This window comes from Sinocyclocheilus anshuiensis, unplaced genomic scaffold, assembly GCF_001515605.1.
Source record: "Sinocyclocheilus anshuiensis isolate Anshui unplaced genomic scaffold, SAMN03320099.WGS_v1.1 scaffold413, whole genome shotgun sequence".
Taxonomy (NCBI): domain Eukaryota; kingdom Metazoa; phylum Chordata; class Actinopteri; order Cypriniformes; family Cyprinidae; genus Sinocyclocheilus; species Sinocyclocheilus anshuiensis.
This window is the reverse complement of record NW_015536481.1, coordinates 730,583-746,102: the sequence shown is the minus strand read 5'-3', so window position 1 is coordinate 746,102 and position 15,520 is coordinate 730,583. Positions and strand designations below refer to the sequence as shown.

Sequence of the window (15,520 nt, the reverse complement as noted above, 5' to 3'; positions counted from 1 at the left end):
TCTCTCTCTCTCTCTCTCGCTCTCTCTCTCTCTCTCTCTCTCTCTCTCTCTCTCTCTCTCCTTCATAGTAGGTTTCTGGAGTTTTATGTCACTGTGACCCCTCTTCACTGACCTTTAACCCTTTGGAGATAGAGACAGTAGATGAGAGACCAGGAAAGAAAGATATTTAGAGAAAAATATATTCATCAGATGATGCTTGTAACCTACTAAAGCTGACAGAGCAAAGGAAAGAGCTCCACCTCTCCGTCTCTTTATATCTCTCTCTCTCTCCATTTTTTCCTGTGTACACTGTCATTGTGTTAAACACAGTGTTTAAGTGTGAGTTTGAGAAAGCGTGTGCATAGTGTTTATGTGTGTGTGTGTGTTGGGGATCTCCTTCTCAGCTAGTGCTTGTTATATTCCCATGATGCTGCAGCACGATGCACCAGAATGCACCAGGAACCAATTCTCTCTCTCTTTTTTTCTCCCAAGTATTTTCATTTCATATCACCAGAAATGGTGTCTTTCTGGCCCAGTTTTATCAGCTCTAACTTATTATATTACTTTTGTTGTTTGGTAGTAATTCTTTTTGCTTCATTTGAGTTTATTAAAAATTAGCTGTGATTTGAGTAGTTTATGACTTTCTGTAATTTGAGCCCACATAGTTTAAGTCGATGAAAGGCAAGTTACTTTATGACTAAGTTTAGACACTGTAGTTGTAGAGTAGCTGTGGTTATAGTCTGGTTGAATTACTAGTTGTAATTTAGTTTGCTGTAAATATAGTCACTGGGAGTTAAGTATTATATTGTACATACGTATATTTAAATTCAGATGCAGTTTTGATTGATATTCATCATTCAGATTTTTTAATATTTAGCAAAGACACATTAAACTGATGAAAAGTGACCGTAAAGACATTTATAATGTTACAAACGTTTTCCGTTTAAAATGCTGTTCAACGTTTTAGTCATCAAAACATTCTATCACAATTTCCACAAAAAATATTAATCAGCCCAACTGTTTTCAACATTGATAATAATAAGAAATGTTTTTGAGCACTAAATCAGCATGTTTTAATGATTTCTGAAAATAATGGGAATTTTTTTTATAAATGCTGTCACACACTGGAGTTATTTGCTGTGACTACAGTCACTGGAGTTTGTGTTTTAGTAGCTTTAATTATTGTGCCTTTAGTTCAGTCAGCGTTTGGTAGAACGATGAAAGGAAAGCAACAGTAGAAAGAGGATGTGTATCATTAGCCTTCTCCTCATATTCTTCATCACCCTGTTTTTCTGCATCTTGCCTCTCTTTGGACATTTAAACCTTTTTTTTGTAAATCTGCTGTTATAGCAAAGCTCCACTGTGTAATGAATCATTTAGAAAAGTAAACATTGCTCATTTATTATAATGAATTAATAGGTGCTTCTAGCGAATATATTTCGATTTCTTCAAGTGTAGCTGAGCTATTATGAAGTGTAATAAGCTGCTGGCATAAGGTCTTTGTAGGCATGTGGCTCATTGGTAATTGCGTAAAGTTAGAAAGATGTCCAGAATAGTGGTCGACCGATATATCGGCCGATATTTGGCTTTTTCAAATATCGACTTTTATTTTTTGACGGCGCGTCGGACATTTATTTGACGGCGCTGAGAACGGCTGCGGCAGCGCCTGAACACACAGTGCTCACATTCCCCCTCTTGTTCTCTGTCGTCGTTAACAGTTCTGTCCACGAACAAGAAGTCTGTCTAATAATCAGATAGAACTGTTAAACAAAGGAATTAAAATGTATACAAACAAGTATTATAACGATTGCTTTTATATTGTTAGTAATAGAAAGTCAAACATTATAATACTTTCTCGTTTACCATCAGCATTCAGCAAATACGCATTTACATCATTTAAACAAATCTTTGAATGACTAATGAACATCTAATTTCAAAAAACTTGCAAACTTAGTCGAATCCAGCTGTGAGATCTTATGAAGTGTGCATTTGTATCCTGCACGATCGCGTGTACTCTGCATGACGGTCAGTCCGTGCGAACTGAATGCGGACAGGAGGAGAGTTCAGCTTCACTGAGATGCGCGATCGACAAACTTTAAACTCGTGATTTCAAATTATGCTGCGTTTCATGCTTTTGCCCACTGCCATATTCATGTCATTTTCACTGTGAGCTGTATGTAAAATGAGTGTTACCTTGGTTTTATTTGAAAAAATGTGATTCCCAATGCACACAAACTTCCCAGAATGCTGAGTGCCCTGTTGTTTACAGTGTTTACTTCCTTTTTAATTATATTTTTATAAAATATTCGTTTTTTTGTGAAAAATACATTGTCATTTAAAGTATAAGCATGTTTATTTTACACATTTATTTTTTGAATCCATTTTCAAATGATTTCAAATTTCTTAAATATTAAATAAAATACATAAAATTATATCGGCTTTATATCGGCCATCGGCCACCCTGCTTTCCAAGATATCGGCATCGGCATCGGCTGTCAAAAAAACAATATTGGTCGACCACTAGTCCAGAACTACATTGTGCTTAATATAATGATTTTTAGTTCTTCCTGTATGCACTGTATGGAAGCCTGTTTCTGCCACGGAATAAAAAATAAGAAAGGAATTGCGATTTTTTTATCTCACAATTCTGAGCTTTTCTCACAATTCTGTGTTTATATATCACAATTCAGACCTTGTAATATAAAAATTCTGAGAAGAAAAGTCAGAATTGTGAGATATAAGCTCGCAGTTGTGAGGAAAAAGTCAGAATTGTGAGATAAAAAGTCGCAACTGCCTTTTTCAATTTTTTATTCCGTGGCGGAAACAAAAAATTAAGAATTGCGAAATGTAAACTAAGAATTCTGAGAAAAAAATATCTGAAATGTGAGATGTAAATCTCAGTCAGAATTCTGAGTTTATATCTTGCAATTATGACTTTTTCATTGAATTATGACTAATTCAATGTGGTATGTGTAATGGCATTATTTTAAAACTGTCTATCTTCTATTTTCTACATTTACTGCTACTTTTATTTATAACCTCCAAGCCGTCTGACACAGTTGAGAGAAATACATGCAAGGATCTAGGATTATACAGAGGAACTGTGCTTGTGTCTGTGTGAATTTGAGTTCACTTCACTCTTGTTATACTACATTCCCTCCAGACATCAGCTTGAACATCTTAGTGACTCCTGTGATTGGAAAAATCCCTGGAGACATGGAGTGAGAGAGCAGACAAGGAGAGCTGCTTGAGTAATGGATTGAACAGCAAAGAGGATGAATATATGATGTAAATCATAAATAATTTTGGATTTCAAGAAATTGGTTCATCCAAAAGTGAAAGTTCTGTCATTATTTACCCACTCAAATCCATGTGACGTTCCTGGTTTGTGTGAGGAACAGACAGAAATGTATCACTATTTTTATCAGTATTGGCAATACTGACCTTTGATTATACTTGGTTAGAAGAAGATAAGTGATACTGTCCATGCCTAATGTTGAATTATGTATTATGTACTATTCTAGCCGGAGCTGCATTGAGTATGTGTGTGACTTTCCTTGGGGCTCCAGTTTAATATGTAGGAGTGTAAATTAAGTTTGTTCCTTGAAAACTTTGCTCATCTCTCTCTCTCTCTTGAGCCCTATCGGACAGGAGTTTTCCCTGAGGAGCTCAGGTCAATTTGTGTTTCGCAGACGTACTTTGTGATTTTAATCCTGTCAAAACACATCTGTGTTTTTCTCACACAACCTTGGTAACGAGTTATTTACTTGCTGTTTTTTAACTCGGGGATCCTCTGAGAAATGTAATTCCATCACAGGAATGCCACTGATTGAGGATTATATTGAGATTGTTTCTTTCACTACACGTCTTGTTTATTTTGACACTAACTGTTACTGTAAAGCTACATTTCTAAATTACTATGAATTTAGACCTTTTTTTAAATACTGTTTCAGCCATTCTGTTTAAAAAAGTTCACATTTAATCCAGTGTCACTTGCCCTTTCTTTGTAATTATTAGTAAAATTTACTAGCAATTTTTGATTAAACATTGTTTCTACACCAGATTTTGTAAATTTCAAACGGTGGTTAAGTACTTATCTAACTAAAAAAGTACATTAAATCATGGAGAGTCTGAGCACTGAGTCTGAGACTCCTCAGAAGAGAAACTCATTTATCCTCAAAGTAATTTGTTTCTTCTCTATAGTAATTTCCTATTTGAATATATTTTAAAATGTTTTAAAAAGTTATTTTTGTGAAGGCAAAGCTGAATTTTCAGCCAACTTTACTTCAGTCTTCAGTGTCACATGATCCTTCAGAAATCATTCTAATTTGCTGATTTGGTGCTCAATAAACATTTATTATTATCAATGTTGAAAACAGTTGTGCTTAATACTTTCGTGCAAACCGTGGTACATTTTTTTCTTGTATGAATAAAACGTTTTTAAAAACTTTAATTTATTGAAATTTGAATATATCAAATCTTTTGTAACAATGTAAATGTCTTTACTGTCACTTTTGATCAATTTAACGCACCCTTGCTAAATAAAAGTATTAATTTCCTTAAAAAAAAACATACTGACCCCAAACATTTGACATGTAGCGCTGTTTACAACCTTTGTAAGCTTTAACCTAGGTCACAGTCAAGACTTCAAGACTGAAGTATGCGGCACACATTCATCAACGAGTTTCAATGAGTTTCTGACCACTGAGCCGTTATAATGAACAAACACAGAAAGAGACCGAGGAGCCCTTTGGAATTACCTTTGTAATCTAAAAGACAGTTTGACTGAACACCGGCAGTAACATTACAGACCGGGATCGATCAAAGAAATGATTACAGCACTCTCCACCGTGAATCAGAATCCCATACAAGAGTGTCTCTACAGCCATTTTCCACAGAAGAATAGCTGATTAAGGACATGCTTAAATAACAAACACTGTGGCTACAGTGTGAATCATTGCTTGGGTCAAACCAGTGGCGTACTGGAACATTTCCCTGGGTACCGTGTTGGGATCTTAGGATTTAAAAGTTTGGTCGGTAAGATTTTTTTATGTTTTTGAAAGAAGTCTCTTATACTCGCCAAGGCTTCATTTATTTGATCAAAAATACAGTAAAAACAGTAATATTGTGAAATATTATTACAATTATAATATCCATTTTAATATTTGTTTATAATTAAATGAAATATAATTTATTCCTGCGATGGCAAAGCTGAATTACTCCAGTCTTCAGTGTCACATGATCTTTCAGAAATCATTCTAATATTCTAATATTTGGTGCTCAAGAAACATTTCTTAGTATCATCAATGTTGAAAACAGTTGTGCTGCTTAATATTTTTGAGGAAAATGTGATAAATTTGTATTTTCAGGATTCTTTGATGAATAGAAAAAAACATTATAAATGTTTTTACTGTCACTTTTGATCAATTTAATGTTTTCTTGCTGAATAAAAGTATTAATCTTTCTGCACCCTAACTTTCAAATGGTAGTATATAAAATAAATAATAATTTATATATTTTAACTTTAGATATCCTATAGAATTTCTAAGAAAAAAAAAGTAAAAGTTGGATGTCGGATATTTTTTTAGTTGCTGTCAGCTTGTATGTGTTTTGAATTGAATCAGACTATATATCATCCTTAAAATCGATTTAAACCATGTGTCACACTGTAGTTCCAGCCACTGGCGAGTAACCATTTTATTAGCTTGCCAAAGCCAATTTTTACTTGCATTTGGCACTTAGCGAGTGTTAATATGGACCCTGCCGGTAGGTTGCAGGTTAATCAGAGGATAATACTCACAGTTGAGTACAGAAGTGGCCCCATCTGAGTCTCAGCGTCACACTAGCAGCTAGCTAAGCATGTTATTAGAGCCACTAGCGCTGGCCACCCTGGGGTAGAGATTCCGGTCTATTGTTAATAGCCGCCAGTGGAGTGTTGCCTGAGGTGAGCTCCAGGAAACAACACTAACAAGAGTAAGTTATCTTATATAGACATTTTCGCACACAAATGTGTGTGTTAGCATACCGATTCGAGAAAGTATCTGGGAAGGCTAGAGTGAGTGTGTGTGTGTGTGTGTGTGCAGCCAGAGCTTTGCTCCTTTTCAGTTGAAGGAAGCTGTGTCTCCTTGGCAACCACAGAGAACACGAGCTGGCAGGCATGTGCGTGTGCACAGTGTGTGTTTGTGTTTGCGTTGAGTCAAATTAGTCTGTGAACGTGTATCTCTGGTTGTGTGTGTATTTGCCCATCAGTGCAGACATGCATGCACACACACACACACACCCTTTTCACTGCAGGGTTTATTTTTAACACGTGTCTCTTATATAATCAGGGTGACACTGGGGAGAACATAGACTCTCTCCCTCTCCTTCCTCCTCACTCTTGATTTGGATATCTGTGTGTGTGTGTTGTACGCAGATGAGACAGAGGTTTTCTTAGTTGCATATTTCTGGTGCAGTAATGATGCTCGAGAGTGTCTCTGTGCCTGCAGGTCTGAATTACTGAATATAGAGGAAAAGATGCTGCATAAACACAACCAATATGCACAGAACACCTCATAGACACACAACACTACTCCATTTGTACAAAGAGCGTGTGGAAGGGAGTGTGTATGCAAGTTTACACTAGTTTTAAAATGAAATCGGTGTCCAGCAATCAGCTCAGGGCCTGATGATAGTCCACTTCAGCAGTGTTGTTGTTGTTAACTTAAACTAAAATTGTTAAAATCATTTTCGTTAATTGAAATAAAGCTGAAATAAAATATAAGTTTATATGTAAATAAAACGTCAAATTAAAAAGCATAAACGAAAATGAGAATTGTTTCCTTAGCAACTAACTAAAATGAAATAAGTTTTAAGTACTAGTTCTATTTAAATAGAAATATTTAAGAGGACATAACAAAATTACTAAAACTAAACTAAGATTTAAATAAAAACAAAAAATGTTAACTAAAACTAAAAACTAAAACTATTAAAAATATTTCCATTAATTGAAATAAAGCTGAAATTAAATAAAATAAAATACATATTAGATGAAATAAAGAAAATAAGAAATGTTGCCTTGGCAGATAAAAAAAATATGTTCAAGTTCAAATAGTTTTACTAAAACTAAAACTGAAATAAAATAAACCTAATTATATATAATGAAATAATGAAAGTAGGGCTGGACGATATAGCTAAAAAATTTATCAACGATATAATGTTTCATATCGTTCAGTATCGATAATTATTGATATTTTTTATAACCTTTTTTAAAACAAAGAGCAATAGAAATTTGTTTTTAAATTTAACCACTGTATTTTTAAATTAAACCAATTTATTGAGACAAACAACAAATATTTTTTTGTTTTAACAGTCAAACACACAATAAAAATTAAACATCTAATTTCTAATGTTTTATATGCAGATTAAATAGGTTTTAAGGAAACTTTTGTCATGTCTCCCGAGGCCACAGGAGGGCGCAATGAGCAAAATGCAGCACATAATGTCAACGCATGGAAATAACTGTCTATAAAAAAACGTGCATTACGTCTAAATTAACTCATATAGATCAAATATAATTTCGTAAATTGCATAAACAATTATGAACAAAACAGCATCATGTATTCATGCATTGCTTAATACAAAGAGCCGACTCGCCCATCACGCAGATTGCATTTAAAAACATAAGAGATGCAGTGAAAAGGAATAAACCTCCACAAATTAGCGACGTGTTTTCTAAAAGTTGAAACTGTTTTAACTTTGCATGGCTACATCTCTTGTGTGAGACGCGAGTGCAGCAGTCATATTTGTCCGTCTAAAAAATGCGCTGAATATGCATCTGTGTGAATGGCTTGGTTTCGGTTTTAACCTAATCAAATATCTTCTCTGCACTGAGCTTCTATATTTCTCTAATATTTTGAATGAATAACTCAGCAGCGGCGCGTCTCGTGGGAAAGACTAACAAAACATTAAAATGCAACAATGTCACTTACATCATCACCGCATCTTGTGCGCCACTGATGACGCTCCCTGACCCACTCCTAACATTCAAATGCAAATGTTTATTTTAAATTCGACTAATATTAATTTTTTTATTTACAATTTCCTCATCACAGGCAGGCACAATACTCAATTCAGCATGTGTTTGTGTGTGCTGTCTGTACCATTCATAGCACGTGCCTATATCGTGTACTATATCGAACATATTTTATATCGCTATCGAAGAAGGTGTACCGTCGATAAATATCGATACTGTTTTATTGCCCAGGCCTAAATGAAATCACAAAACAAAATTACTCAACCTAAACTAAAAATGAAAATGAAAATGAAAACTAAAAACACTGGCATAATACTTTGTTTAAAGAAGTATGTAGTATACTTGGTTGTATGTAGTATGTAGCTATATGTAGTATTTAGTAACTTTGGTTGTATACTGCACATTTTAATCAGGGTATTCTGTTTGGCTTTTATTGTCCTCATTTGTAAGTCGCTTTGGATAAAAGTGTCTGCTAAATGACTAAATGTAAATATATTATACAGAGTAATCTGGGAATTCCATGCAAACGAGTCACACGCCAAGCACAGTACATTGCATCCCAAGCACTCAACATGACCTTTCATTATCAGTGTAACAAATGAACCGGAAGCAACAGTAAATGTCATTTAAACATGCTTTTTGACGCATTAATTTTTGATTAATTGGTTGGACTGACAAACGTTAGCATTTTTTACATAAAACTGGATGAAATAAAGCAAAATAACTATCTATAAACACCATAGTCTCATCTTTTTTAACCCTTTTTCCCCACTCTCTCTTCCTTCTTCCTTCATCCATTTTGTTCTTTCTCTTTTTGTATCTTCTCCATTTGCTCCTACTTTCTTCTTTCTCGTTCTCTGTAGAGCTGCTAACCTGAGTTTAGCCTCTACTATACTTGAACACATAGGCTGCATCCGAAAACTCTAAAATGCTGCCTTCGGAGGCAGGAAGGCAGCAAGGCACGTCCGAATCCAAATTCTGCTTTACTTCCTGTCTCCGGAGGTACCTTCTTCTGATCGAATTTTGAAGGCAGCATAGATGTATCCTTAGCTGCCTTTGATATCCCACAATCCTGTGCGTTCCATTCCCTGACGGTTGAGCTAAAAAAAATAAAGATGGCGCCTGAAAGTTGCTTTTGGTGGTCAGTTTGTGTATAAATGTATATTTCTGACTAACTTTTTGCACTTTTGATGTTATTTCTAGCGAGAAATCAGTATTGTAGTAATTAAATATTCCTTTAGTTATCACAAAAACTCGTTCTATTTTGTTGTAGGTCATTAAACAGTTATGCTGCCTCAGAAGCCTGTCCGAAATCAGTTTCATGAGGTGCCTTCGTGCAAAAACGCTGCCTGCAAAGTCATTGCCTCATACGGCAGCGAGGCAGCAAGTCAGCTGCCTAAGTTTTCGGATGGAGCCATAATTTTCAGTGGAACCCTTGATTAGCCGGTGTGTTTGATTAGAGATGGCGCTAAACTCTGTGAGTGCTGAAATGTCTCAGGTTTTGATTTGTACGAATACATTAATTAGGAAATTCGAACACAGAATGTCCCACTGCTTATCATGGGCACAGCTGTTCAGGACACAAATTCTCATTAATGTGAGCAAGATTTTATCATTTGTCGCTGTATAACGCTTGGTTAGAACATGGTGTAAAGCTGTGCTCAGACAGGGAGTAAAAATATTTTTTGTAATGATGTATGCGATTGAAACCCTTGTTTTTTAATCTGAAAAGCAATCAAAAAGCATACAAATTACAAAATTTGCCAATCCTCATCTGCTGTATATGTGGTTTGTATGATTAAATTTTTTTAGTCTAAATAGACAAGTCAGGCTTCCAGTGTTTTTTTGTTTTGTTTTATTTGCCGTTCAGGAAACCGTATGACAGTAATGCCAAGCTTAATTATTACAGCTGTGTCTGAATTCATTTATTTCCACTCACATGTGGCATTCACTATGTATGAATGGTGATTGAGTGAATGAGTAAGTGGTCCTGAATGCATGTTCCTCACGCTATCCACAAGAGTGTCAAGATGAATGGACTTGAATGTTTTTCATCTTTTCTTTCCACTGTAACTACTACTGTATTGTCTCTTGGCATTGTGCTGACTTTATCCAAGGTAAATATACTGGATATTGATTACACAGTTTGCTTCAGTTTTATTACTTGCAAAATGAGTGTATGAAATGAGTGCAGAAGGATTGGGGCAGTGTAAACAAAAGAATTTGAGATCAGAGCACCATTCTCTAATATTTCTCCCATGTGTAGAATAGATACCATTAGTAGTCAAGTCTACTAAGAAATATATTGGTTGTGTGTTTTGTCAGTGCAACCTTGGCTGAAGTGGGCAGCTTTAGTGCAGATAGAAATAACAAACGTGAGATATCTTGATTTAATGATGTTGGATTTGAATGGATGTTGTTTGCTCTGGGTTTTGAGGATGGAGTTGACTGGACTGTCTTAAAGAATCACAGATTCTCTATCTAACAGGTTTCTAAAAGGGGGAAGAGCCTGTTGGGCAATGTGAATATGTAGGCAGTGGGAATGTGTGTGTGTGTGTGTGTGTTTTTTGATGATGCCGTGAGGAGCAGAAGGAGTTGGGGAATGGAGTGGAGATTGATGAATGTGATATCTAAAAGCATGTAAAATAGTGGCTGCGTGTTGTGGCTGTATTCAACAAATACGTGCTGAGAACACCTATTCTCTGTCTTGATAGTACTTTATGCTCATTGCTTTAAAAATATTTTTTAAACAACATTGGAACCTAAAACTGTTCAATTCAAATCCACATCTAACATTCTAGTGCTAGTACTTTCTGGGATGGCAGAGCACCTCAAGTTGTTATGGCAACCAGATACATTCCAAGCAGATTTGCTGATAGATGTTCTAGGTATCGGCAAATCAGCTTGCAATGGCAACGTAACAGTTCTGCAGTGTCATTCTATTGAGAATCACAAATGATACCAGAGAGTGTAGACAGCTGAAACTTTGCGGTATTTATGCTTTTTAGTGCATTTTCAAGGCACTTGGACACATCTTGTGAAACTGGGTTTGTCTCAGGTAAATGGGATGTCTGGTCATCCTAGATCACATTTCGAAATGCAGTGGCGCGTGAAAGTGTGTTTCAGGCTTAAGATTCCATTTAATTACCGGAATGGGAAAAGAACAGAGGAGGGACATTGTCTTTTCTGATTTTGAGCACATGTGCAAGGTTTAGATTCATTTGTGGTAAGCTCAGGCAGTCTGCTGAGTCACTACAACTCGGAGCAGGTGGAGGAGCCACTGTAGGGATTTTTCACTATACAGGAATAAATCTTGTTTACTGTAAATTCTATACTTTTTAGCATGCACACACACACACATGTCTTGGCCCAGGCAAATGGGTGTGAGATTGTGAACCAAAGCACATGTGTCATTCCTTTTATGTAGCACTTGTTTAACTTTATAAATTTACGTATTTCTATTCATTCTTTACCAGACTTTGAAAGTATTTCTGTACATCCTTTACCAGTCTGGTCAAAATCAGCTTACACAATGGCAAGAAAACAGAATGTCTAGCAGAATGGAAATAAAGACTTAGTGAAACTTAATTTTAATATTTGGATTTTTTTCCTGAAACCGTTCTGATTTCTGTAATTTTATAAAAACTGGATGTAATGTAATGTCTTTGAGGATAATGCCATTACCGGACTGTTTTGAAAGGATTTAGAGACTTATATGAATAGAAAACGATAGAAATGTGTGCATTAAATGTGCTTTTATATTTTCAGAATGACATTTAAGCTCCTTGCAATCCAAGTTTCTTACATTTTATAAATTACTTTATACATTAAACCTTTTAGAACAAATTATAAACAAAAAGCACTGAACATGTGATATTGTAAAAGACAGAAAATGAAGGTTTACCCTTACTTCACTTAATTGTGACATTTTGATATAAAATATTTTATAACTATTAGTTCAGCATAAAATGAAACTTCTGTCGTTATTTTCTTATACGAAAAGCTATTATAAGGCTTTAAGTGACTTGGAATATAAGTCATACAGACTTATATTTAAATAAATTAATACTTTTATTCAGCAAATATGCATTCAATTGATGAAAAGTAACAGTAAAGGCTTATATAGTTACAAAAGATTTCTATTTTAAATAAATCATGTTCTTTTGAACTTATTATTCATCAAAGAATCCTGGAAAAAATGTTTCAGTTCCCACAAAAATATTAAGCTGCACTACTGTTTTCAACATAATGGATAATATTAAGAAATGTTTCCTGAGTGCCAAATCAGCGTATTAGAATGATTTCTGAAGGATCGTGTGACACTGAAGACTGGAGTAAATTCAGCTAATTGTACAGTTCCTTTATATATGATGGAGACACGAAAATGTACTGCATGGTAGGAATGACCTACATCAGATCACAGACCAAACATGCAGCCCTGTCACAGTCTCTCTTTGCGCGCCGTCTCTCTGAGTGAGTGAGAGAGGCTGGAAGGACATTTGAGTATAATGTGTCCGCTAATGGATGGGAAACAGGGCAGAGCAGAAGGGAATGAGAACATGAGTATGTTAGACTGAAGACATATTAGAGAGCGATGAAGTGGCGTGGGTCTGCGGACAGCTGTACTGTGAGTAACTGATCCGAATGAAGGGAGGGGGGATGTTCACAGGTCGAACACGCGCACACACATACAGAAACTCTCATTGAAACACAGCTGAAACAGGTGTTACTCACAGTCACAGAGAAACCAGGTCAACATCAATCACATGCTGAGTTATAAATACACACACACACATGCTGAGAATTTAGCAATGAAAGAGTGACAGAGTGTGAGAGAGAAATCGATGTTACAGATAAGAGTTGTTAAGAGATTGATTCTTTAAATAAACACTCATGTAGGCTGATCAACAGTTTACCAATGTTGGGCTTCCGCTGTGTTGCTAGCTAGGATAGCAACTACTCTATAGAGAAATTAGCTAAGCTAAGTTGAAAGCTAGCCTTTAGAGAAGTAGCTTGCTACATTTAGGATACTTTATCATTCTTCATATAATTTGATCTGATACACGTTTATTGAAGAACCAAAAACATCTTCAAAAGACAGCAGAAAAAATTTATTGGCTGTTTTTATCGATGTACATGTACTACCATTCAAAGTTTGAAGTCAGCAAAATTTGAAATGGTTTTGAAAGATGTCTCCTTAACAAGGCTGCATTTATTTGATAATTTATTTGAAATACAGTAAAACAAGAATGTTGTGAATTATAAGAAGTGTTTTCCGTTTTTATATATTTTTAAATGATATTTATTCCTGTGATGCAAAGCTGAATTTTCAGCAGCTATTACTTCAGTCTTCAGTCCCACATGATCCTTTAGAAATTATTCTAATATGCTGATTTGGTGCTCAAGAAACATTTCTTATTATCATCAATGCTGAAAACAGTTGTGCTGCTTAATAATTTTGTGGAAACCGTGATATTTTTATTTTTTTTTCAGAATTCTTCAGAGGAAGAAGTTATTTGGAAGCTTTTTTCACATACAGCTGTTGAACCTAAAGACCTTCATTATAGATGTAAAATGATGTAGTGCCTGCTGCTGAAATATTATCAGGGAAAATGAAATGTTTGTCAAACGTACATAGCCCTATAAAACTACTTAATAAAACAACTTTTCAACCGTAAAACTACATGATTTCAAATAGCAGTGTTGCAACCTCACTATTGAGAAATATAATTAAAATACTTATTTATTTTTAATACTAATATTATTATTAATTATTATTAATGTATTATTTGTAACAATGCTGCAGACAGTTTTGATTTACTTGAAACCCATATACCACTGTTTTATCTTGCAGCTAACATGATTGATGGTGCAAGACAGCAAGGGATATGAATCACAGAAAGATGATGTAGTGTGTTTGCATGAACTGTTTGACCTCTGACCTCAGGACAGCCCACTGACCCCTCACTTGATCAGTGACCCCTGATGTTGTGTTTCTCTCTCTTCCTCTCTCAGTAAAACCATACAGGTTAAAATCATCGATGATGAGGAGTATGAAAAAAACAAAAGCTTCTATCTGGAGCTAGCAGAACCTCGCATGGTGGACATGAGCCTTCAGAAAGGTAAAACACACACACACACACACACACAGTATACTCACAGTAAGATCACATCCTGTGACCATCATCCACTTTTGCTGTTCATTTAATCTATTTGCTCATTTCTAAGTTTATTTCCATTCATCCAGTGGCTCTTTATCAGTTCATGTTTTATGTCTTCACGTTGTTTTTTACTGGGAGTAGCAAGAGTCTTCTTGTTATTTGAGATTCACTGTATAGTACATTCACATACAGTATCTTTCAAAGGTTTGGGTCAAGACTTTTTTAAAGACATTAATAATTTTATTCAGCAAGGACACATTGAATTGATCAGTGAGAGTGATAATAAATGCTGTTTTTTATAGTCATCAAAGAATCCTGAAAAAATAAATTACAGTTTCCACAAAAAATATTAAGCAGCACAGCTGTTTTCAACATTGATAATAATAAGAAATGTTTCTTAAGCACCAAATCGGCATATTAGAATGATTTCTGATGGATCATGTGACACTGAAAACTGGAATAAGGACATCACATGAATAAATTAAATTCTAAAATATATCAAATAGAAAACAGTTATTTTAAATTGAAGTAATATTTCACAATATTACTGTATTACTGGATGTTTGATCAAATAAATGCAGCCTTGTGGACCATAAGAGACTTATTTCAAAGACATTAAGAAAACATACTTATTCCAAACTTTTGAATGATGGCTTATTTCTGCTTTCAATGTATTTTGAATAATTATGCAAATTTTCTGACTCTATGAATGGATGCTACCAGTAGAGGTCACCCCGGATGACCCTGCAGGTTCAAATAGAGCCAGTATTAAGAAATGGACTACTCATCGAAAAATAAATGAGAAAAAAATATGCGTTTTGCCTACTTTGAGCTGAAGAAGCAACATTTTTAAACAGGTTTTGTCAGATTTTATTTCTTATATACATTATTGAAACATAAGATCAGCCAACAGTTTCTGAGATTTCCCAATTCAAGTAGATAGGATGCCTATAGATAAATAATAGCTACCCAGCGGCATGGCCAAGATGGCCGCCGAGTGAACCGACTTGCCTTAAAGGGACTTTGACTCAAAGCACATGAATTCAATGAAGACCCACAGAGCGCAGCTCTCAAACTGACTCATCATCTCCGACTCACACAAGAAATGCTGCGAGGACGTTTTGTATTGCTTTAAAAATGGCAACGTTCCTGTTTTTGTCTTCCAGTTTTTATATAGTTTTCTTAAATGTCTTGAGATTATTGTTTAGGAAACTATGTGAAGGATTAGCTAGCAGTGTTGATTTTTCACTGACTTCTTTGGAGCTTCAGTATACATTGACCTTAAACGCTGGTGCGGGATCTCAAAGAGTGTGAGAAATGAATACACACACGCACGCACACACACACACACACACACACACACACA

The 15,520-nt window shown here is 35.1% G+C and overlaps 1 protein-coding gene across 1 annotated transcript in view; it reads left to right on the top strand.

The window, feature by feature from the left end:
- LOC107683786 (sodium/calcium exchanger 3-like) overlaps positions 1-15,520 on the top strand; it is a 39,269-nt gene that overhangs the window by 18,598 nt on the left and 5,151 nt on the right. The window contains exon 3 of the mRNA XM_016479833.1: positions 14,009-14,191. Coding sequence (XP_016335319.1) covers positions 14,009-14,191 — 183 coding nt within the window. The remainder of the gene's footprint in view (positions 1-14,008; positions 14,192-15,520) is intronic.